Consider the following 22,200-nt stretch of genomic DNA (forward strand, 5'->3'; position numbering starts at 1 on the left):
AGTTTTGTACAACAGGGCATGAGAACAAAAAAGGTCAAAACAACATAAAAAGAAAAGAAGAAAAAAATAGTTAAAAGTTAGATTGTAAGCATTACAAGCACTTTTAAATGTCATACTTTTTTATTGTTTGAATTTGAGATTGCGTCGAGTTACAATTTACCTCCAAAAGTGTTTTGACACCTTAAAACTTTGCTCGAAACAAAATCTGATTGATAGCAAAAGAGTCTTTTATAAATGTTCTGTGAGCAAAGCAATTTACAGGAAGAAGAGGACATATGTACATCAATTTTATATTTGAAGAAAATATTTGGTTGGATAAACTCTGTGAATATTTTTAAGAGAAACTTCTTTGCCGTTATTAGTGATTATAAATTTGTGTGGAAGAGACTGTATTTTTACCCAGTCAAGATTCTGCATGAAACACACAAAGAAATCAAAGTTTCTAGGAATAAAGATCGGTTTTGTTTACCAAGACGACTGAAAACTCCTCCTATTATATTGTTGCCGAAAAGCGGGTTGAACTGACGTAATGCGGCGTTTAAATACTCCTGTCGCACATCGTGAGGTTCTCTTTTCTCTGTCCGTTGGCCTATGGGAGTTTCGGTCCAAATACGAGCAATGAGTAAGTATTAATCTACTGTTTAACCCAGATTTAGTGGACCTCACACAGACAGATTTGGACCCGCTGCTTTTAACGGCATGCAGGTTTGATAAACGGTTGAACTGTGTTGGAGACATGCTGGTTTCCCCGCTTTGAATTCTCGTATTTAGTATTAGCGGGCTAGTTAGCTGCTATATAGCTTTATGCTAACCTGAGTTTATTTGATGTTTAACTCGTTTTTAGGGACTTAATTCATAAAATGACGCGTAGAGCGGTATGTTTACGAATGATATTAAATGTTTGACGTTAGCTGTAGTTATCGACATACTTATACGGTTATCTTTCGGGCCCCCCACCCCCCATTACACGTGGCCCGGCCGGGAATCGAACCCGGATCTTGCTATTTCAAATATACGCGGTAGTCTTGGCAACACTTTAGGGGACTTTAAAGCAAATTATCGACATCGAACATTAGATTCGTCTCACGTTAAATAGTTGTAAGAATTGGAAAAATAATTTAGCCACTTAAAATCAATATAAAAGTGCAGATCAAATTAATGTCAAATTATCTTCTGTCTGTTGTAGGCTAAATTAATTAAATTGGGGTTCTTGCCCAAGCAGAATTAGTTGTATTTTTAAGATGTTTGTGATGGATTGACCACAGCTTGCTCTTATTTACCTGGGATTCTCCAGCTCAGTGGACTAATCCCAGAGCAGCAGTGGAGAGAGAAAGTCAGGTTTTGCTTTCATCTCTGCAGTTCTGGTGGCAGAAGGGTGACAATGAGGCCTGGCACACTTAAATCTGCAGTAATTTAATAAAACTTAATTTAGAACTGGGCGATCAAATAAATTTTTATATCGGGTAAATTGGATTTGACAACTTTATAGCTTCTATTTATTTGGACTTTTAAATCAGGTGAACTCTATGACAAAATAATGAATATAGTCATAATGTTACAAGAATACAGTCTGGAAACTGAAACAATTTTATAAAAATTCAACGGTAAAAATAACAATTCATTATTCAAATCTATTCTTCTCATTAGAACGATTTTTTTTCCTCGTATTTTTAAGACGCTCTAGTAAAAGTTTTCTTTATTCTACTAATATTCTTATAATTAAACAAAAATTCTCAATTTTGTCTTACTTCTCTGTTGTACCACCTGCAGAAAGGATGATTGAAATAAATCCACATTTTGAAAATATTTTCTAGCTTTTGTAATGTCTTCTTTAGGATAAGGAGGAAATTGATTAAAATCATGTTTGGTATCAAAAAAAATATAAAACTAATCTGAAATTTATCTTGAAGGCAAATCACCCAGCCGTAGTTTGACCATATGAAGATGTTGGAAAGTCCCAGTAAAGTATGACTGACATTCAGTGACTTGATTTATTTTTGTTTCTTTTTCTCCTAAAGGTAAAAGTTCAGCACTGGACCATCATGCCAGTGAACCTCCCAGTCACTTACTGGTCCACAGACTGGGGCATCTGGTATGTCAAAGGTTAAATCTGGAAATCAACAAGTTTTCTCCATTAAAAAGTAAAAATGTGTTTATCAGGTTCACTTACAATTATAAATATAAAAATCCTTTGGAACAAATTTGGCCTTTAGATACAGATGGAGACTTTTAATTTGTAATCAGGGTAAAAGTTACCATCCTAATTTTCTTAGTCATGAAAATCTGAAGTACAACACAAAGTATTTGTTTGTAATAACCAAGTTTTAAGCAAAGGTAAACTAGAGTTTATTGAGAGACTTGCTGGAAAATTGAACCAAAATCAGATTTTATTCTTTATTAAACTGCTAAATATAGCAAGTGTTTTGAAAGAAAGTGATTCAAATATGTTTTATTACAAAAAAATACATTTATTCAATAAAGCTCAAAAGAAACTGAAAACTAGATGATTTCTCTCTTAATGCATCAAACATGTAAATTTTGCTACAGCGTATTATTAGGCCATCGTAGAAAAAAGTCACAAAATTTTAGTTTTTGGCAGAATTTTACTCCCATTTTTTATTTTTTATTTACAGTGGCCTGTAAAAATCCCTTCCAAGTTTTGGGTCTACGGTTTTGAAAATGTTGCATTTTAGTTTGGACGCCCCTGGATCAGATCAATGTTGTGCTGGTTCTGATCATGTTCAGTGTTTGACTCCGGATCCAGTGGGTTTGCAGCACAGTGTGAGCTCTGGTCCTGTACGGTGGGCTGTGAGGCTCACACAGTGCGCAGAGCAACCTTTTCTCTTGCAACCCGCTGCTGTCAATCATCTGCAGCAGCGTTACTAATGAGAACCAACACCTCTGACCTTTAACCTGTCTGTTTGATCGACTTAAGACTAAAAGAAACTAAAGTTTCCTCGCTTCCACAGGTGCTGGGGATGACCTTTAACCCTTAACCTGTCGACCCCGAAGCCCTTGGATGTAATGTGATGGATAAGCCAGCTGGGTAAGTCCTGTTTGAATGCGGTCGATGAATTTTCCAAGTGATGATGAATGGCGTAAAATGTTCAACTGCTCTGAAGCGTGACTGAAATCAGCCTGACTGAACCTGCGGCGCTGAAAACTAGACGTGGCGTTTGCCGCTCTGCGTTCTCATTAATAATCGCTCTGCTTCCTGCAGGTTCAGCCGTCGGCCATCTTTAATGAGGTGAGTGAAAAATTATGCAAAATAAAGATTATAACGTCATTTCTCTTATAATCTGTCCACTACTTCAGATTATCAAGGCTGTTTAATTTGACATCTCAAAAATCCTGAAGTTGATTCAAAAATCCTTTTTTTTTTCTTTTCATTTTTTTATAATTATTATTTCACAAGGCTGTAATAAACGATATTCAGAAGTTGCAAGCTAACATGGACAGCAAAAAAGTGTCAATCTTTAATTTCACTAACTAGAGGCGTAAAATAATTTTACAATTTTTTTTTGTATTGAACCGATCTCAAAAAATACTTTAAAGTTCAATTCAAAAGTACTTTATTGATCCCAAAAGTAAATTAAATAATCTTAAACTACTGACCTTTCATTTTAATCTATATTTTGTTCAAACAGAATTTGGACAAAGTTTATAAATGTACAAAATACTGTAATAACATATCAACATGTCAAACGGTAAACGAAACAAACTTTTTCCTAAAGTGCCAATCAGAATAGTTTTTTAAGGCAGAGCTGAGGAACTGAAATACAAAAATCCAATTTCAGGAGGGAATCTGAAACTAAAATATTGATCCAGTTTGGTAAACCACCTTCAGCCAGAAGAAAATCTTCAGAAAACTTGAGGAAGTTGTTTTGAATTTTGCCGAACTTTTTCTAATGCGTCTAAAATCTTTAGGTCTTGGCGTCTCTGAGGTCTATCCCGACGGGCCCTTCATGTAGGGCCAAGTCGTTGGAAATGCCTCAAAGACAAAATCTGTGGTTTCGCTTTACCCAGGTGTTCTGCTGTGAGCATTATGGGATACAACTGCAGGACAACAACATGACGACAAGCTTCAGAAAGACGGATTATCGACCAGGTTTAACAGAAATGTGTGTTTCAGGTCACAGGTTTGGCAGAAATGACTCGGACTGCGTCAGAATGCAAGATGGCGGCGGGATGAGTTGGTAAGTTGGGCTGGAAAACGTTTGTTATGGAGGAAGCACTGCGTGGTATCTGCTGCCAGCTGCTGCACCAGCTGGTTAGTTCAAAGGTCAGTGCTAAAGAAACTCAGCTTCTGGCATCGTTGGTCTTCATGCTGCCTGTGTGTGGAGTCCTGGTATTTCAGCTGAAACAAGCACATCGCCATGACGACGAATTAGAGCCATTGTAGATTTTTTATATATATATACATACAGTACAGACCAAAAGTTTGGACCTTCTGTACTGTATATAAATTACATTTCCAGCAAAAAGCTCAAAAGTTTCTAGAATAATCTCCAATTTCTTTTCCTATAAAAAAAAAAATTTTATATTAAAAATCAGTTGGTTTTTTTTATTATTTTTTTTTTTTACAAATTCTCAGCTTTTGGAGTTCAGATTTATTTATTTTTCTGGAAAATTCTTGCATTCAGTCAAAAATTAGATTAAAATCTTCAAATGTTGAGATTTCAGAAATTTAAGAAAGAAATTGGACACTTATGAGTTTTGAGGTATTTCTCTGAAAAATTTATTGCTCAAACTCAGAAATTTCAGGGGATTATTAAGAAAATGTCTGATATTAATCTCCAAATTTTAGTCTTTATTTTTTTTATTATTTTTTTTTTTTTTACTTTACAAATTACTGACTGTTGGAGCAGAAGGTGTTCCAGAAAAAATACAATTTGAGCTCCAAAAATAGAAAATTTGCGATGATCTCAAATGTTCTTGAAAGAATTTGACCGTATTAAAATTTCTAGGTCTTTTTTGGTGGAAATGTGCTACTCCCTTATAATGGCCCTTTACACCCAATATGTTTAATTTTATGTTATTAAATTAATTTTATTTTCCTTCCTGTTTAGCTCTTGGAGCTGGACATCATCTAATGACTTTTCTGTAAGTGTTTTTTTGTTTGTTTGTTTGGTTTTTTTTGTCTGTTTTTATGTATTAAGCAGCGCTGCGGTGTCTGCAGCCAGTTGTTTCATCAGCTGGTTTGTTTAAATAGCAGTGCAAGAAAATATCAGCATCAGGCATCGTTGGTCTCCCAGCTCCTCATGTTGGGAGTCCTGGAATAGTGGCTGAAACAACCAAAGTCTTGACTAGGAAAGCCTGCATGCTAGGGGTGCAAATGCTGGATGACGACCAAACTACAACACTGAAAGAATAACTAAGCAGACGTTATTAGTTAATCGATATGAACTCATTTTAATAAACCATTGATCGACAATTGTGTGCATCCCTCCTGTATGCTTTCTTTTAATATTTTGAAGAAGGTTGTTTGTCTTATTTGTTTTTATTTTCTTTTGTTTTCTTGTCCAGGGTTCAACAGAAGCATGTATGTCGTAAAGTGACTTTTGAACAGGGATTCTGTGTCACAGGTGAGTTTCTGAAGTTGAATATTTGTTTGGTGACATTCTGTCCAGTTTGGTCATATACCAAGGCTTTCAGGATCCGGTGTTCCTGTCTTGCTGTGGACTTGACCAGAAATCAAAAACCATCCCAGTGAGCATCTGCAGCAGCATTTTGCAGAAAACTCGCTGGGGACATGATGCCTGCAAACATGCAGGAAATCTGGCACATCAGAACTGTAGAAACTTAAATGCTGAAGAGCTAAATTTTTATTTTATATTTTTCAGATGCAGATCAAAGCAGACGTGGACCAGCTGAGGGGAGTTTGCTCTGATGCATCATCTTCTGATTAAAACTAAATGAATGTCTTGTTGCATGTACACGTAATAATTTGTTTGCAGATTTTTCTTTTGTACAAAAAGAAATAAAAGACAAAAGAATCCTTGAGTCTCATTTATGCATGATTTCTGTTTTTAGAAGAAATGTAATGTCAGTTTTTATTTTGTTCAATTCAGTCTAAGTTTCAATTAAATTAATTAAAAGAGAAAAACTTCAACCAATTTTAAAAATGAATTGAACTTGACTGAACTAAATGGTATCACTGGTAATGGCTGTATGACCTCACTACATTAACTTTTTTTTTTTTTGATTGCTTAAAATGACTTAAACAATTGAATTGGTGCTATATTAATAAACTGAACTGACGTGAATTGTAAAAATGAACGCATATGGAAGTGTACCAAGGTGCTAAAAATTAGAAATGGTTAAATATTTGAAATATTAATAAATATAATAATATAATAAAGTTGAGCCTCCAACCTTCTTCATATTAAACAAAATTGGTGTCAAATGCTTGTGCCACCACCATTTTAAAACTATTAATAAATATTTCAAGAAGTTATCAAAGGTGAACTAGCCAATCCACATTTACAAAATCAAACAAATATGATTTTCAGGGGGCAAGTTGGTCTCTGGTGACTTCTGTAAACTTTTATCTTAAAATCGATAACAGCACAGACGATTGATACCAATGTCGTTTAATCTGAAGACGTGGGAGAACTAACAAGTCACAGTTTAGTTTTGAAGCTCTGAAGTGGATTAAACTTTAGCCAAGATGCCTCAAACTTCAAAAACAAACTTCAAAATCAAAACAGCCTGCAGCACCAACAGTGTCTAAAACATCTGAAATGGTGCTTATGTATTTTATTTACATATGAATGAAAATTGTTCTAATAGAAAAAGGAGGTTTGCAGATTGTATTAAGCATTTAACTTTGCTTTCTTCAGGATTAGCTACACTGCAAAAACAATATTTTACCAAGCATTTTTGTGTAGTTTCTACTGCAAATAATCTGACAGTGGAACTAGAACTATTTCACTTATAACATTGGAAAATTCTCTTGTTATAATAAAAATAATCTGACAGTGGATCTAGTGTTTTTCCATCAATATTAAGGAATTATTGACCTAAAACAAGCTGCTATATATTGATGAAAAATTACTTGTAAATTAATTTTGATTTGTTTCAAGTGTAATAAGATATTTGCACTATAAACTAGACAAAAATACTTTGTAAATATTATGTTTTTGCAGTGTAAATCAGTGAAATGCTGATATGAAAGTGTATTTCTGCCTGTTTGATTACATGAAAACCAATAAAATCAATATGCTTTCCAAAAGTTTGTGGAGTGAAAAACAAAATTCCATCCAAATAAAAATGTTTCCATCTACGCTTTAAAACTCCAGTCAGATCAGAAGCAGTGTCTCGTAGATTTGGGGTCCGGTTATCTTCGTGCAGGTTTGGGCATGATGTAGACTTTGACAGGCTTGCTGAACGGGATCGTTCCTTCGACGGCGGCCTCTGGTGGTGGGAGGCCGTCGACGCTGTCGCTCCATCCAGACTTGTTGGATGACGACGGAGAGGATGAAGAGGAGCTGTAGGCCAGCAGGAGGCGCACCTCGACTTGAGAAGGCTCTGGGGAAATCAAGTCATCCCATGTTAGCTGGAGGTCAGCATGAGGAGCTTTAAGCGGTTGGTTGTACTGACCCGTCCAGGCGGTGTGAGACAGGTAAACCTGGGTGATGAGCCGGTGTCTGGTCGGTCCCGGCTTTCTGAAGTCTGCCGGTTTGGGATGGATCACATGACTTTGGCCGTCCGGATACAGGACCTGTGAGTAATGTTTGAAAGAACCGTTAAAGGTTTAAATATGTAAAAGCAGACACAGCCACACTAAAACATTTGTACCGAAACTATCGACATCAACAAACCACCAGGTGACCGATTCTATGAGTATAGCTAAAATAATCAATTGTATTTTAATCGATCATTGAAAGAATCGTCAACTAATTTACCCTGCAGACTCAAATTATACATTTTAGATTTTAAAAAATCCTTTGTAAATATGTTCTACCTAGAACTCCTCTAAACGTTTAGCTTCATCTGGTTCAAATTTTATAAAAAAATAAAATCTATTAATCACCTTTTGCTGTCCAAACTGGTTAATCCATAATTATTCAACAGATACATAAACTGGTGTTAAATAAACCAGAAATGGCAGAACTTTTCTCCTTATTGAAAGTATTTTTAGCTACAGATGATCACTGTTCACTAAAGAAATGCTTTTATTGCATAAAATCAGAGGGGAAAAAAGCCCCATGTTTTCACAAAAAGCATCAAACGTGACTGCACTTTTTCCTCATGTGCCTCTAACTTGGTGTGAATCACATCTTGAGCTGCTAGAATTAGTTTGCCCTCCTGGCGTTTGGCAGGTTTGTAAGTAAGCTGATGCCAGAGTGAGTCAACGTCTCATGAAGGTTCATTTTAGGTGAAGCTTTTAACACATGCTGCAGAAGACGTTTGGTGTTAAAGGGACAGAACTTGTGTTTTCCAAGCACACAGTGGCATATTAGTTATAAATATATATATATATATATATATATATATATATATATATATATATATATATATATATATATATATATATATATATATATATATATATATATATATATATATATATATATATATATATATATATTTATCACATGTGACTTAAAAGAAATCTGACTTTGTAATTTAACAACTTGAAATTGGGCCTCTGGCTCTTTAAAAACTCCTGCTCTTTCTGAAATTCCCCCTTCAGAAAGTCCTCACAACATGGCTCCTCTTTAAACCCCTTAACGGTTCTACCAGCGTTTCACTGAGAAGTGGCTCCTATCATGAGCTCAGCTGATTCACAGTTTCACCAGCTGTTTTCTAATTGCTGCTGGCTAGTCTGAAGGAGCTGAGTGGGGCGGGGCTGCATCTCGAAGGCGGGGCTAGGTCCACCCAGGTGTTTTGCACAGCTTGAATGGTTGCCATGGAGATTAAAAAGTTTCTCAAACATGCATGAAAGAATCAAAACAACACTTCAGGGAATAACATTATTACATGACGTAAAGCTAAAAAAATTATCCTGTGCTTTAGTTCCTTTAATAGGAACAAGTTGTTTACTATCAACACACAGGAAACTAGAACTTTACAAAAAGTCCTAGTTCCACTGGCAGATTATTTCATGTAAAATGTGAGGAAAATGTGATCTGTGAAATAATCTGCCAGTGGAACCTTTACTTAACAATACCAAGGAATTATTCACCTAAAATAAGCTCCTATAACTTGCTGAAAAGTTACTTTGAAGTTAGCTTTGTTTTATTTTAAGAGAACTAAAATATTTGCACTAGAAACTAGAGAAAAATATTTGGTAAGAAGTTCTTTTTGCAGTGAATTGCTAATATTTGCACCAGAACATTCTGGTATAACAAAGTATGAAACAATCAGCAGCATTCTTTAAATTTAAGGTGAAGCCCACCTGAACTTTGACCTTATCCTGGGGATCCTGGACATGCTCCAGCGTGGCGTCGATGTCCAGCGCCACCACCAGGCCGGACGTGAACCTCAGCGGGTTATCAGACTCGCCTGTTGGCTCGATGATGGTGGCTGTGGCGCGATGGATCTGTTACACAAATATGAAAATATGCTGGTAATAGATCTGCTTTGTGTTGTAGAAACTGTCTGATTGGTCATTATTTTACCTGTTCAGGTAGTCTGAGCTGCAGCAGGCCGCTCTGTCTCAGCGTCGTCTGGAGAATCTTCACCAGCTCCACAGGTTTACAAGACAAGAGCCGCGGCATGATCTCCAAAAGTTTGTCCACAAAGCTGTCCTGGAGGTGGGGTAGCTCTGTCAGGAACATCCTGATGGAGCAGAAAGGCAACAAGCCACTGAGTTACTACAGCTAGCAATCTAAAATAACACTGAATAATGGCTAATTATACAATAAAATACACTAACAGACTAAATTACCTCTGAAAAGACTCGATCTCCTGCAGGAACTTCTCACAGCTGCTGATGAGAAGATCCAACCTAAGGAGAAGTGACAGCTGGGTGAAACCTCTGCACAAACAGCGGCTGAGTGTTGAGTGTTTCTGTACCAACCCTGATCTGGTTCGGGCCGTCAGGACCAGCTGCAAGGCTTTGGCCTGAAGGCGAACATGGTGTATGGTTGCCACCTCCCTGCTTTCTAAACCACTGTACAGAAACTCCAGCTTGTAGGTTTCCTCTAAAATCTACAGAAAAAACAAACTAATTAACTGTGTTTTAAGGCTATCATATTTATTTCAATCTTAAATTTGTGTGTTTACCTGCTGAGCTGCAGCTGTAGCAGTGACGTTTTGTTTCAGGCAGAGAGGGACGGCCATGTTCCACAGCTTCTCCTGCAGAGCCTGAACAAAAATAAATATTTTTTAAACAGTTTTGCTCTGAAATTAGTTCTCTTGCAGGAAATCCAGCTAATAAAAAGGGAACGCATGCTACCTTCATGAGCAGCAGCTGACAGCGCAGGTATGTAGCACAGAAATCAGCAGCTCCAGCAAGTTCAGTCTGCAGCTCACCCAGCCGCTGCAGATCTCTGTTGAAATAAAAACAAGGTCACAATAATACATAAACATTATCAATTAATGAGTTCATTTAATGATTGATTTTATCAACTAAAAAATAAGCACATTTTAAAAATACGCACAACATCATATTTAAAACATATTTGTTAGAGGGTTAAATACTGACTCAAATAGAACATTGTTTCCTGAATAGAAAAAGATACAAATAATCAAATATGTGAAACACTTAATACTGCATTCATGCAGAAGTACCGTCTGTGGTTGCTTTTGAAGGAATGTTAATACTTTTGTTCATGAAGTCCAATAAGTCATGACAGCCCTCAAAATCAACCGTTTTTATCGTCATCATGTTTGTCATCATTTTCTTCTGTTATGCTATCCGCTCTATCGTCACCGGGGTAGCAAATCAGCTAATTTTAGCTGGAAAGTTAACCCTGCTCCATCTTGCAGCTCGGCTGAATGAGCGTAATTAGAGGTGATGACACAAGAAACTTATTAAGTGTTTATATTTCACATCAGAACCGCATAAAATGCATTTTCCATCCCAAACCGGACTCTGTTTGGATCGTTTTACTTTTGCATTACGTGATCCCGCCGCCATCTTTGTGTCTGTCTCGACGGCTCCGCTTTTAAGAATGACCAGCGGCTCCCTCTGCTGGATGGCGGCCAAACTACAACAATAAAAGAACGTCTAAGCGGCCGTTTTAAATTAATCGAATGGCGCTAATTTTAATCTAAAACTATTAATCTAAGCACCTTTAGGTGAATCTCAAAGATTGTCTGTGGGGTTAAATTCAACTCTATTCAAGACTATAGATGATTATTTTGGATGTAAAAGCCCTCTTAATAACTGAGGTTAATGAATCTTAACTTTATCCTGTTTAAATGCATCTGTGCAAACAGGAAGTAAAAGCAATAATCTAATCATGGGAACAAAAATTAAGATGGCCTCCTTTACTGACACGTTCCTGAACGTTTTCAAGAACATTTGAGCAACTCCAGACCATAACTGCCTCACTGCAGCACTTTTTATTGGTACTTTTATAAATCTTTATACATTTTAGCAGTTTCCTTCTCAACAGAGTGATGCTAAGACTTTTTTTCTCAAAAGCATTTTCAGAGTTTGACAATTTTTTTAACTTTATTCACTCCTGTCTGCTCCTGACCTACTTCCAGTGCGATGTTTACCGTATTGTGAAGTTCAACAGGTCCTGCGCTCCAGGTGTTTCCAAGTTCTGGATGGTGCTGACCCTGTTGAGACTCTGCTGGAGGAAGAGTTTGGCCGACTCCACCGAACCAGAACCGCATCCTGAGTCCACGGAGTCTAGACTGTAAACCTGCTTCCTGCCCGGCAACTGAAGCAAACAGTTACAGGAAATGGCTCACTTAGTATAAATTCCAGTTTCACATAGGACTGACACAATTAAACGGATTAGTCATGATTAATCTACAACTAATTTAGTAATCAATTAATCAATAATCAGCATATGCAGACAAAAAAAACAACACTTGCTGAAAGAACACCACATCCAGAGCAATAATGAAGCCAAAACGTACATACATTTTGCATTGAAGATAAAAAACAAACCTTTATTCTGTAAATATGTTCTACCCAAAACTCCTCAAGAATCCTACTTTTAGCTTCAAATTGTTAAATTAATAAGCATCCGTTAAAGGAATGCTGTTATAGCATTTTAGGCATTTAAATGTTAATTTTATTGTTAAAAATTAATTGGATTGTTTGTTCATTTGCATTTTTAATGTATTTCTAAAAATGTTCCAAAAAAAAAACCATTAGCACTTAAATGAAAAATCTGCAGAATGTGTTCATTTTCTTTATCTGTTTAGTAAATTAATCAATTAGCAATTAATAAATTTTTCTAACGATTGAATGGTTAATCAGTTAGTAAAACTTTGCTCCAGTCGCTCAACAGAGTTAAAATATTCTTCTAAAGTGAACATAATTTCTTGAAAAATGCCTGCAAACTGTTTTTTTAGGGTGAAATCTTGTATTTTCTTATTTATTTCCAGTGTGAAACAACAAAACTACTTTAAATTTTCCGCAGGATGTGCTAAACATTTTCTGAATTTTAATGAAAATAAGTATACAATATGGTGTGGAAGGTGAGTGTTATTTTTACCTCCGTTATAAAAATACATGAGATGTTCTAAGGCAGCTTATTCTTGATTTATGGGAACTTTTACTTCATAAAGAAGTAAAGGTTCACACCGACCAAAATCTTTAAAAAGTTTTAAATAAAACGTAATGCGAGGTGATTTCCATGAAAATAGAGAGAAACTGTTTGTCGTCATTTCCCAGGTGCCGGTTCTCACCCTGAGTGGGGGGACGAGGTGCGACAGGCTGTCCCTCAGGTAGGCGTAGTGTCTGAAGGTGTGGTCAGAGAACAGCGCCGGCATGGTGGGACACGACTTGGCGGAGTTGAACACCAAGACCAGAACCGCGATGTCTGAGATCAATCACAGGAGTCAAGAGGGACAAACAAGATTTCACTCAGATCAACTCTGTGACATAAACCCTGTGGCATAAAAAACACTGTAACAGCTCTGCAGAAGCAGAAAAATTTAAATATTGAGGAAAGTATTCAAAAACTAAACTTTCTTCTCATAAAGAAGTAAATTTTAACTATTGCTACACTGGTTTGGCTTAAAAGAAATTTTACTTCTTGTTTTATCACCTTGAAATTAGGCCTCTGTCTCTTTAAGAAACTCTGCCGTCAGAAAGTCCCAACATGGCTCCTTTCTAAAGCCTCTAACGTTTTGACCAGCGTGGTGCTGAGAAGTAGATTGCATAATGAGCTCAGCTGATGCACAGTCCCACCAGATGTTTACTAATTTCTGCTGGCTAGTCTGAAGGAGCTGAGTGGGGGAGTGCTACTCTGTGAGGCCTGAAGGCGGGGCTAGGTCCACCCAGGTGTTTTGCACAGCTGAATGGTTGCCATGGAGATGATAGGATTTCTCAAACATGCATGAAAGAATCAAAGAAGCACTCCAGATGTGTTTTTGATAAAGACATTATAACACGATGCAAAGCTCAAAAAAGTCGATTTTACATGTTACTGCCCCTTTAAATAAATATTCTGGGGAATGAAAGATACAGGCTGGGTCGTCCATGTCAGGCTCCGGTGTGTCGAAGTACGGGTGAGTGCTGAGCAGCTCAGGAACCAGCGGCAACACCAGTGTTGGGTGGCGAGATCCAAGAAACTTCAAACATCTGTGTGAAGAAAAGCAGATTAAAAACAAATCAAGGACAAAGTTAATGCAAACATAAACTTAAGTTTGTAACCATACTGGATATACAATGGAGTTAATTTAATAATAATTAATAAATAAACTGGTGGACTGTTTTCCAGAAATAATTGGATCATCTTTGAAACGCTGCAGAATTTACAGGCCATTATTTTACAACGACTTATAAAAATTACTCTGTAAAGATTTACTTTAGCCAAAATTTGAAGGTTACTTTTTAAAAATTTCCAAATTACTTTTGTAGAGTTACTGATTCAGGTACATTTTATTAAAGCTGCAATATGTAACTGTTATCAATAAAGATATTGTTGCATTTTTTTTTAAAACTGTTGTGACTGTATGGCATAAGACAGAGAATCCGTGAAAAAATATATGGATTAAAAAAAAGAAAGAAGAGAAAATCAAGCAAATCTTCTCTCAGTGCTAGAAACAACCAATCTGTGCCAGGAGGCGGGTTTTAATGCTGTCAATCACCCATCTTTGTGGTGCTGCTCACCCCCCGTTACTCTCTGCTAAGCTGCATTTAGCACAGTTGATCATGAATGTTCAGGCTAGCTAGTATAGCCACCAATAACGCAGAACAAACAGTTTTCCTGTAGCAACAAGTTACTTCTCTGCCATTAGCACATTTAGCAGCAAGTACATGAGGATAATTGACAGCACTAAGACCCTCGTCCTGTCTCTGATTGGTTGTTTCAGGTGAGGACTGGTGCATTTCTTCAGAGGGCAATAGTAGCTCAGGGAGGAGCTGGAGGAAATTGATCTATGGACCTTACCAGAGGGGCCGCTTTTCATTGGCTGATGCTCATTCTACGTGGTCACGTGCGTGGCCGTCTCACAAACACACGCTTCTCGTTAGCTAAGTACAGCATAATAGCAGCACTGACACAACTTCTACACCTTGAAGCCTGTCTGCTACACAGCCTTACGTTAGCTAAACAGATCAATATGCAGTGTGTACTGTATCTGACACACACGCTTTGGACTAAACTGTTACTCGTGTTAGCCACTCTAGCACCAAGTACAGCTAGTCAATCAGCCATCGCTGTGTTCAGGGAAACGCTGATTAATAATCCAGAAATAAATATCAAGCCTGGAAACGTGATATCGTAACGGACTGAATATTTTGTTTTTAACGTAATCTTTGCTCGTCTTGCGGGGCGGAGGCGGTTGCCACGGTAACAGGTGTGCTTAAACCACAACGAGAGAGAGAGAGAGAGAGTAAAGAGGTACGAGTGGTTTTGGGCTTATCACCTGTTCGGGTTATTTTACTTTTGTTTACATTTGCTGTGGCTCATTACAGCCGCTGTAGTTTCTAAACGTTGGACTAATTACCCTGTTTGTTTATGATTATACGTCATTCATCAAATAGAACAAACAGATTTCATAAAATTTTAACAAACAAATGGCTTCTTTACCTTAACAGAGCTCTTTGGTTCCTCTTATCAGTCTGTAGCTTCTCATATTGAGGTCATCAAACCAAATTTCAGATCTACCATAACTGACTGACTGACACCTGCTGGCCTCAGGTTTGCAACCAGCTTGTGACTGAAAAACCAGTAACCTCCTCCCAGATGATGACATGAACTTGTTATTTCCTCTGTCTATTGTAGATGATATATTGTGAAAATCCAGTAGAAATGATGCACTAATGGAGTCATGTTTACATAGAAACAATGCGCTACGAGGCTTTGCTTGTGAGACTTGCGGTCACGTGGGTCGGTTGTGGGCGGAGCTTGGTAAGGTCCATTCACAGATTATCGGTTTCAGAAACTGTCACAACATGGTGACACTTTTCACAAATACTCCAAATATATATTCTTCATAAAAGTTACAGACTGCAGCTTTAAAGGAGTGTCATTTAAAATAAACTTTATAAATAACCTTTACCTTTCTGAAAAGTAAGCAAAAAATTACTGTTTGCTTCACAAATTTAAGGAAATAGAATGTTTTTTACTAAACCTTCCAGTTGTACAGAATGTTTTGGATAAAAAATAAGTAAGACAGTCTTACTTCCAGACGGAGTTGCGGTCGGTGGGATATTTGTTGAGGTTCTTCAGCAGCTCCAACAGCGCCAGCTGGATGCACTCCTTGGTGGAGACGTTGGTGTAACAGAGCAGCTCATGGAGAGCTTCCCTGATGTCCCGAGACGAGTCCTGGAAACAAACATCAACTTTATCAGCATCTTTACTCACAGCTAAAAACACAGCAATCAGGTTGTCCCGACCTCCAGGACGGCCAGCACGGTGTCCAGCTGGTCCTCCCTGAGCGTTATGTGGGTCGAGATTTCTCTCAGCACGTGGATGGACTGCAGCCTGACTTCCTCGATCTCATCGTTAAACATGTCGACGAGGAAATCGAGGCACTTTTCGGCAAAGCTGGGAGATGAGCGGGCGAGCTGGCAGAGGGCCTCCACTGCAGCGATTCGAACCTCTGAGGTGGAAATGAAGAGAAAACACGAGTCAGAGTCAAATATGCTCCAAAATCAGAAAGTGAACTACAGCGCAGGGCATTCTGGATAAATACAACCAAAACAAACACACTATTCTAGCGCAAGCGGGAGAAATGGCTCATTGTCTTTTGCTAAAAACAAAACAGAAATCCTATCCCTAACCACTGCATTGATGTTTACATTTTGTGAAGAAGGAAGTTGAACTCAGTTTCTTCTTCAGAGGTTTTTGGTGCAGCACCACCACAGGTGAGGAGGGGAACAGGTTTTTAAAAAGTTTGGTTTGTTTGACTCAGTGCAGAGTGAAAGACAAACACAGCAGCTGAAAATGTAAAATGTTGCAATTTTGGTCCCCAATCGATGTGAGTCTACTGGACGATCAGGTGTGAAAACAGGAGACCCATTATGTTTCCTTGGACAGGTTAGCACAGTTATACGAAACATGTTTATTACATTTTTTGTACAAAATTATTATTAGAGAGTGAGATTTTAATTCTGCTTAGTTCTGCCTATTTTGAGTTGTTTTAAGGCATCTTGTCACTTTAAATCCAAATAATCTGCTGCTGGCCACGCCCCAAACTCAACCTTTACAATTGAAAATGGCTGCAAACAGATGTGTAAATGTACAACCATACATCTTTGAAAAGTAGAAGTGAGGCCTCCTGCACAATCAAAAATAATGTAGCAAGAAGTTTCTGGATGGTAGGTTAACAAAAAACACTTGTCTTTTCCAGCAGCCATTGTGCAGAGCATACAGGGTAAAACCAGCTGACCAAATATGCTGAAGCTTAGCTTGGGTTGCTAGGTAACAGACTCGTCTGGTTGGGGTTGCTGCGTAACACTGCAGTACCCGCCGAATGCAACTTCATTGGGAAATATTTGAAATTAATTATCCAGACACCAAAAAAACATTCACTTATTGTCACCAAAAACCGTCTGGGTTTCTTAAGCAGTAGAGACCGAAATGGAAGTACAAAAATGTGCAAAATTATAATTTTGGACAATAGGCTCCCTTTAAAATTCTAATCTAGAACCAAAAAGGGGCCAAATTTACGCACAAAAACACAAACTGATTTGACAGATACCAAACATCTCGTCCTCGAGGCCGTGGACGAAAGCACCGCAGGCCCCCGAGGCGATGAGGTTGACGGTGTTGGTGTCCAGTTTCTCTTTGGGGGCATCATCGGCCCACTTCCTGCCAGAGGAGAACTCTCCGGATGCGAAGAGCTCCTTGGCTCGTTCGTGAGCCGTGCGCTTCCTCTGAACACAGAAAGGTCAAAAGAAACAAACACATCAGATTTATTCTGGTGAAAGCAGAAAACAAGCCTGAACGTACTCACTCTGAGATCCGACATGAGCTTCTTATCCAGAGTTTGCTCCAGAAAGTGAGGGCTGACCTGCAGCATGGAACCCTGGGACGCCAACATTAAACATCTGCTGTTAAAATTCACCGATCCAACATACAGTATGTAATGACTGAACCGTTTTGATTTCCTCACCAGGGTTTTAGCAGCCTGAACCCGAACCATCCAGGAACCGTCGCTCACCATGTGACTGATCTTCCCAAATGCATCGTCAACCAGCCGGATCTCCTCATTGGACGATGGGATGGGCACAATGCTGACACGCAGAGCAGGAAATACATTAAATATTTCCCTTGATTTGAAGAGTTTAATTCAAACTCAATTAAATTTGACAAATCCTCTCATCTGTGTCTCAATTTCACTCTTTTTATTAAATAATCCTTGATCATCTAAAATTTCCACTTTAGATCAGTGTCAAACTTATTTTAATCGGCCACATCAAGATCATAAATGTTCGTACACATATTCTTGTGCCAGAATATATTGAGAGAACTCATTAATAAACGGTTAAAGTATTAATACCGAGCAGTCACTTACTGATTTCATGATAGTTTTTGTAATTCTTCACATCCAAAATCACTGATTCTGTGTAAAATATTTGACAATTTTCCAAAACGTTTGCTGACGTACGACTGTAACTTGACATCAGGGCAGGTTGAGGCAACAGTGTCGTAAAAGCAACAAATACCGCCGTTTGTGAGTTAGCAAAACTTAAACCCAGTGTTTGACCATTTGTGCAGATAATTTGTAATAAACTCACATTTTTAAAGTACTAACTGACTGACTGTGTTACACATAATCGAGAAAAAGTACTTGGATCTGTTGATTTCATGCAAATTTGCTAAATCATGAAAAACTGGAGGGACTGATGTAATTTGACAATAAATAAATAAAAACTGATTTGATTTCACTGAAAAAAACTAATCTTGAAGCACACGCCTGTTATTTTGAAAGCTCTTCTCCACAAAAGAACAAAATCTTACCGAGTATTTTTGTCTAGTTTTAAAGTGAAAATATGTTAGTACACCTGAAATACACAGTGTTAGAGCAGTTTTAAGTAAATAACTCCTTAATATTTATAAAAAACTTCAAGCTTCATTGGCACATTATTTAATTTATAAGACGAGGAAAATGTCTTGTTATAAGTGAAATAATCTTCTAGTGGAACTAGAACTTTTTTTTTACTCAATATTAAGGAATTATTTATTTAAAGCTCCCGTATGTTGCTGAAAAGTAACTTGTCAGTTTGTTTTGTTTTATTTCAAGTGTAATAAGATTTTTACAGTAGAAACCAGACCAAACTCTCCGTCTTTCGCTGTGATCTTTACCTTTCTGAGTAGAGCTGGCTGAGCACCCAGACCATCTGGACAGCGGCAGAGCGGACCTGTTCATAGTCGTCAGACAGCAGCCTGCAGGCCTGGAAACATGAAAAACATCAACATTATCCTTCAACAGCAGCTGATCGATTTTTAAAGTTTATAATTAAATCTGAGAGGAGAGAGTCAAAGGGCGTCACATTCAACAGATTCCAACCATCTGTCCTTCATTTTCTTTTATTGTCAATTTTCAAAGATTTCTGTAGGTTTTCTTCCCAGACACTTTATCATTTTCCTTTGTCTAACTTGATGTTTCCGTAAAAACCTGGAGATTTTATTGGTTCCTGCACCAACTGTTGGACCAAGCCAGTCTGAGTAGCTACACAGAGTTTTATAAATCCATCAATCAGCCACCTGTTAACTGCAGAATTAGACATGTATCTTATAAATGCAAGTTATTAGTTGGTTCTAATAAAATCCTTGTAGTTTTTTTATTGATTGTGTAACAGGACTCATTTAAACGTCTAAAAATGATTTGTTTCTGTTTTGTTTATCAGTGAGCACCTGTTCATAAATGATCTGATGAATCTTCATTCCTCTCTCATGAAGCTGCAGCTGGAAAATAAGTAAAAAAAAAAATCTTAATTAAAAACTAGATGAAAAAAGCAGTACTTTAACAGTTATACAAAACAGAGAGTTTATTTCTGTGGCTGGTTGTACCATGGCTTTGAGCGCTGCAGTGCGCACTCTGGGGTCCTGGTCTGAGAAGTAGGTACTGATGATACTCTGGACGTCCCGGACTCCTCCTGCAGATCCACACAGCAGACACTTAAAAACATTTAATTTCTACAGATTCTGGATCAGTTTTAGTTACTTTCTAGGTGACAATTTTCAAGGTTTGTGTCACAACAGCAGAAATAAAATATACTAAATTTAGGATGCTGGTCAAAGTTGCTGCAAATTATTCATGAGAACATTTTCATACGATTATTTTATTTTTAAAGAATAAAGAGAAAAATTAATCAAGAATTAACATCTGATGTTTTCTACAGTAAGAAACTGAAGACTGAAAGGATTGAAGGTTGGATGAACAGACAGATGGTAGGATGCATGGCTGGATGTACGGTCGGATGTGCCGTCAGATGTACGGTCGGATGTGCCGTCAGATGTACGGTCGGATGTACGGTTGGATGTGCAGTTGGATGTATGGTCGGATGTTTCAGACCTAGCGATGAGCTCGGTCCCTCGCCGTCTTTGGTCAGAGGCGTTTCCACGGTTCCCAGGAACCCCAGCAGCTGCAGACATTTGTTCCTCACCCCGAAGTTCGTATCAGAGAGAAGCTGAAGAGGAGAAACAGGAAGACATTCAAGATGGCGCCATGGCGTTCCCACGGCGACGCCCAGATTTTACGCAGGCGGTCTCACCTTGCAGGCCACCTGGACGAGCCGCCGCCTGACAGCCAGACTCTCTGGCAGCTGGCCTCCGATCGCCAGCAGGCAGTCCAGCAGCTGAGCCAGAACCTGATGGGATTCTGGAGACATTTCATGAACCGTCATCAGCACTGCAGCTGGGCTGGAAATAGTTACATTTACTGGAGTAACTGTTTGGAAAAATAATTACTTTTAGGAGTATTTTTACTTTTACTTGAGCAATCTCTTGTAATTTTTACTTTTACTCCAAGTAGAACATGTTGAAGTAGTACTACTCTTACTGGAGTGGAATGGGTCTTACTCTCATTTCCAAGCGTATTAATGACGTCGTCTACGACACAGTCAGGGCTGAAGCCATTTGTTTTGGACAGCAAACCCAGAAGAGATGCAATCTTCAGCCTCACTGAGTTGTCAGTCTCCTAAACGAGAAACAAAACAGGGAATTATTACCACAGACAACTGTAAACAAATCCAAAACCTGGTGACTGTATGTGGATTTGTGGTGTTAGGTTCACCTTGTAGTAATGCTCCAGCAGGATCCGGATCACACCCTCCACGCTCTCCGCCTCCACCGGTTTGCGTGCAAACTCCAGCAGGTATTGCAGCGCGTCGGTGGCGTTGGCGGCTTTGCAGAGGTCGATGTGCAGCGCTGCGGATTTACTGGGCTTGGACAGGCGCAGCTTCTTGGCTGGAGCTTCTTCATGAGGAATCTGCAGGAATTATTATTATTTTTGTTTACTGAATTAATATTTTAACCAATTATATAACATTACATAGCCATATGTATTAATTAGTTAAACATGTGAAAAGTCATGCTTTTTTTTTTTTTTTTTACTTCGCTTCAAAACGTCACATTAAAACGTGGTTTGTATCTTCTTATCTGTTTTCAACAACCGATAAATCTAACCTGTCAGAACAGATTACATACGTTATTTGTGTCAGTTTGTATTTATAAACTACCTGCTAGTTGGCGTTAAGGAAGGCTAAGTGGCTCAGTCCGGAACTCAGGGTATAGTGTAACATTATAGACAGAAATCAATTCCAAATATTACATCTGAACCGATTAAAGCGATCCCAAAGAGCACAATAACCGTTATAAACTGGGTTTTGATTGAGTCTGGTTGAATGTTGCTATGCTACATTAGCTAACCAGCTAGTTGTCTTGTCGGTATATTTCCCCGTTTTTCTGTTTGGTTTATAACTGAACAAGAAGCGAGAGAAATAAACAACATCTTGTGTTTACCTGAACAACTTTGGAAAATTCCTCATAAACTCGTTTTTTCAAATGTGCTGCCATGTTCTAGTAAAAACAGCTAGCTGATTTTTCACACCAACAACACCGAATTGTCCCTTTCAGCTTTCCGTAGGAACTCACAATACCAGAATGGAACGTCAATGTGACGTTCAGTTTCCTTTTGTAAATTACGCTTTCACTTTATGCACATATTTATGTCGATTTACATCTTTTAATAAACTGTTATTTAAAGATTGTTTTATGTTTACTGAAAGAATTAGGTGTAGCCATTTTATTTATCAAGTTTTCTAACAACTATTTGTTTTAACCAATTCTACACTGAAATGTAAATAACCAAAAAGCAGCCAAAATTGTGTGCATAATAACAAAACCATTGTTCCAATTAAGTATTTATTTATTTCAAATTATTTTACGGCAAATTTTTGTTGAATCGGCTAAAATAAATCAAATTAAATGAATAAAAAAAACAACAAAAAAAAACATAATAGTCATTATTTAAAATAATATGATTAGGGTCTAACTTATTTCAACATTATGATCTACAGGATATGTATTAGTTTAAGCTGTTATAATAGGACATAAATATTATTTAAATATTTAAACAAACCTCTGAGGCCTTTACTAAACAGCT

At 37.7% G+C, this 22,200-nt stretch overlaps 1 protein-coding gene, 1 long non-coding RNA gene and 2 other non-coding genes across 4 annotated transcripts; 3 read left to right on the forward strand and 1 right to left on the reverse strand.

Annotated features, from left to right (window-relative positions):
- The first annotated feature begins 520 nt into the window (after positions 1–520).
- LOC122833148 lies at positions 521–5,998 on the forward strand. Its single transcript, XR_006370931.1, has 8 exons — positions 521–622; positions 2,019–2,092; positions 2,970–3,046; positions 3,221–3,247; positions 4,133–4,196; positions 5,070–5,103; positions 5,527–5,585; positions 5,844–5,998. It is a non-coding gene; the product is annotated as an uncharacterized LOC122833148 (long non-coding RNA).
- LOC122833352 lies at positions 3,939–4,069 on the forward strand. Its single transcript, XR_006370974.1, has one exon. It is a non-coding gene; the product is annotated as a small nucleolar RNA SNORA18 (small nucleolar RNA).
- Positions 4,231–4,368, forward strand: LOC122833350. The gene has a single exon (XR_006370972.1). It is a non-coding gene; the product is annotated as a small nucleolar RNA SNORA8 (small nucleolar RNA).
- Positions 5,999–6,463: 465 nt separating the features above from the next.
- Positions 6,464–21,708, reverse strand: ints4 (integrator complex subunit 4). The gene is made up of 24 exons (XM_044120491.1): positions 21,558–21,708; positions 20,830–21,024; positions 20,616–20,733; positions 20,309–20,415; positions 20,110–20,224; positions 19,605–19,690; positions 19,449–19,499; positions 18,897–18,985; positions 17,704–17,824; positions 17,545–17,616; positions 17,290–17,464; positions 15,983–16,188; positions 15,769–15,911; positions 13,605–13,720; positions 12,823–12,956; positions 11,677–11,843; positions 10,406–10,499; positions 10,234–10,314; positions 10,028–10,158; positions 9,896–9,955; positions 9,627–9,786; positions 9,404–9,547; positions 7,603–7,723; positions 6,464–7,530 (listed from the first exon to the last, which is right to left on the reverse strand). Exons 1-24 carry the CDS (start codon positions 21,609–21,611, stop codon positions 7,340–7,342), a joined length of 2,931 nt encoding a protein of 976 aa, XP_043976426.1. The 5' UTR covers positions 21,612–21,708; the 3' UTR covers positions 6,464–7,339.
- Positions 21,709–22,200: the final 492 nt, after the last annotated feature.

This window comes from Gambusia affinis, linkage group LG06, assembly GCF_019740435.1.
Source record: "Gambusia affinis linkage group LG06, SWU_Gaff_1.0, whole genome shotgun sequence".
NCBI classification, from domain to species: domain Eukaryota; kingdom Metazoa; phylum Chordata; class Actinopteri; order Cyprinodontiformes; family Poeciliidae; genus Gambusia; species Gambusia affinis.